Below are 2500 nucleotides of genomic sequence, written 5' to 3'. Positions count from 1 at the left end.
CGGAAAAACAGCTTTCAGACCCACTGCAGTCTAATCCGATTATTGAGGGGGACATTTTTTGGAAGAACACCCCCACCTCCCCCGCCCCTCCCTCCTGTGACTGACAGCTGTCACCAGGGGGTCCTGACAGTTCAGGATCCACTCAGAGAAAGAGCAGGATCACGGGTGTTTCTGACGGAAATCTCACAGTCCCTCATCACCAGAGTGCCTGAAGTTAGAGATCGCTTCTTAAGGGCCGGATTCACCTTCCTAACCACCCACCTAACAAAATTAAACCTTTAATCATAAAATATGAGTGCCGTTGTGCTAATACCATAAAAAAGTACAATCCGTTTCATGCACTAAAAATAAAACTAAGGTGCTAAACATACTAATGTCACGTGAATGGGATTCAAAGGTGATTAACTCCAGCACCACCTTTCTGAGCAGGTTAAACATTTCAGTGCGCCTGGACTTCATAAATAGTGTGAAATGATTTACAGGAGGATAGCAGCACATACAGTAGGACACCTGGCCAGGTGACCCGCTCTTTACCTGTTGAGCGCTCTTTGAAGACTTGTCTTTAACGGGGAAGCCATTCTTAAGAAAACAAAAACACATTTAAATCAGCCTGACATATAAACGTCGTTCAAAACTAAGGACAGATTAACCGAAGACACGCTCTATATAATATTCATGGAACAACAGAGACTGTCAATATCAAATATCAAAACAATAATCGATATGGGCATGCAAAATGAGCCAAAAATAAAGAGAATAAAATCAATTTAGATCATCCGTAACTTCATGCACTCGTGATTTTTCCCCCAAATTCAAACGTCGCCCTTGATTATGATCATCTCAGCAGACAGAGGAAACAAATTGATTTCCGTTTCAGAAAAACCGGCAGTTGAAAACCAAACACTGTGCGAAGTGTCTTTTTCCTTTCTTTTTTTGCTTTTCATTCAACAGCCTGGCTTTGTCAACAGCAGATTTTCTCAGCTAGCCTTCCACCACAGATTAAAGGTTACCATGACAACCGATCAAGATAGGTCTGGCCCAGCTCTTGAGGAGACCCTCCACCCCCCCACCCCCCCACCCCCGCCATCGGGGAAAAAAATACACGATCGGGAGATAACATAATCTGCCAAACAACATTCCTATGGGATGACCTCTCCAATTCTCTCACACTAGACATGATGAGGAGTAGTTAGAAACCCCAAATCTGATAGACGTGGAACAAACTGCTGTTTCCCACTGTCTTTAGCCCGTATCGCCCTTCAGGTCCTTTTCACCCTGATATTACCAAACCACCTCCCATCAGAACCCTACATTCAATCACAACTATGTCACAAGAGTGATATCATCTCAACTGCAGGTTTAACTCCAGTCCTGGAGGGCCACAGTGTCTGCAGGTTTAACTCCAGTCCTGGAGGGCCGCAGTGTCTGCAGGTTTAACTCCAGTCCTGGAGGGCCGCAGTGTCTGCAGGTTTAACTCCAGTCCTGGAGGGCCGCAGTGTCTGCAGGTTTAACTCCAGTCCTGGAGGCCGCAGTGTCTGCAGGTTTAGCTCCAGTCCTGGAGGGCCGCAGTGTCTACCGGGTCTGCTGGTTTTCATTGCTACTCAGGAATGAATTGGTAAATTAAAGCAGGTGAGTTAACTTGGGTCACTTGGGTACTCGGTGTAACTAGTTGCTGATTTAAGGTGAAGAGGAAATAGCAGTAGGCTGGCTCATACAACCTGTGGCTCAGACCTGGATCAAATACTTGACGGTTTTGGATTAAAATATTTCTCCTCACTTTACTGAGCTTGTCTGGTGTATTAGAACCTATGAAATACTCTCAGGGAGGGCAAACCCCACCTTCTGGTCCACTTGGTTGGCTCAATTGCACCCGGCAAGATCAAATCGAGCACAGAAAAATATTTGAATCCAAAACGATGACGTAATTTGACGCAGGCGTGGAGGCAGTTCCGGGGCCGGCCCAGCAGGGGGAGCTGGACTTACGGGCAGGTTCTCCTTCTGCTGCAGCGCGGCCTTCTTCTTCCACAGCCGGTCGCGCAGCTCGCTCACGCGCCGGTCCATGGCCGCCACCTCCAGGTTGCGCTTGTTCAGGCTGTCCCGCTGCTGCTGCAGCCTGGCGCTCTGCTCCTGGTTCAGCTTATTCCTCACCTGAGGGAGGGAGGGGGGAGGGGAGGGGGGGGGGGAGAGAGGGGAGAGGGGAGGGAGGGAGGGAGGGAGGGAGGGGGGGAGAGGGGGGAGAGGGAGAGAGGGGGAGAGGGGAGGGAGGGGGAGGGGGAGAGGGGAGGGAGGGAGAGAGGGGGAGAGCAGGAGAGGGAGGGGGGGAGAGGGGGGGAGAGGGGGAGAGGGGAGGGGGGGAGGGAGAGGGGAGGGAGAGGGAGAGGGAGGCAGGGAGGGAGAGGGGGAGAGGAGGGGGGGAGGGAGGGAGAGAGGGAGAGAGGGGGAGAGGGGGAGAGAGAGAGAAGATCCTGTTGTTATGGTGCACATACCGCACTTCTGATAT

General features: G+C 50.8%; 1 protein-coding gene across 2 annotated transcripts in view; it reads right to left on the bottom strand.

Moving 5' to 3' along the window:
* The window catches only part of LOC133121765 (apoptosis-stimulating of p53 protein 2-like), a 36114-nt gene that overhangs the window by 13702 nt on the left and 19912 nt on the right, over nt 1–2500 (bottom strand). The window contains exons 8-9 of one of the 2 annotated variants that reach the window (XM_061231214.1): nt 1984–2148; nt 535–579 (exon numbers count right to left, since the gene is read on the bottom strand). In XM_061231214.1, coding sequence (XP_061087198.1) covers nt 535–579; nt 1984–2148 — 210 coding nt within the window. The remainder of the gene's footprint in view (nt 1–534; nt 580–1983; nt 2149–2500) is intronic. The other variant, XM_061231215.1, reaches the window with a different exon arrangement.

Source organism: Conger conger, chromosome 2 (genome assembly GCF_963514075.1).
Source record: "Conger conger chromosome 2, fConCon1.1, whole genome shotgun sequence".
NCBI lineage: Eukaryota > Metazoa > Chordata > Actinopteri > Anguilliformes > Congridae > Conger > Conger conger.
This window is presented reverse-complemented; position numbering and strand designations above follow the sequence as displayed.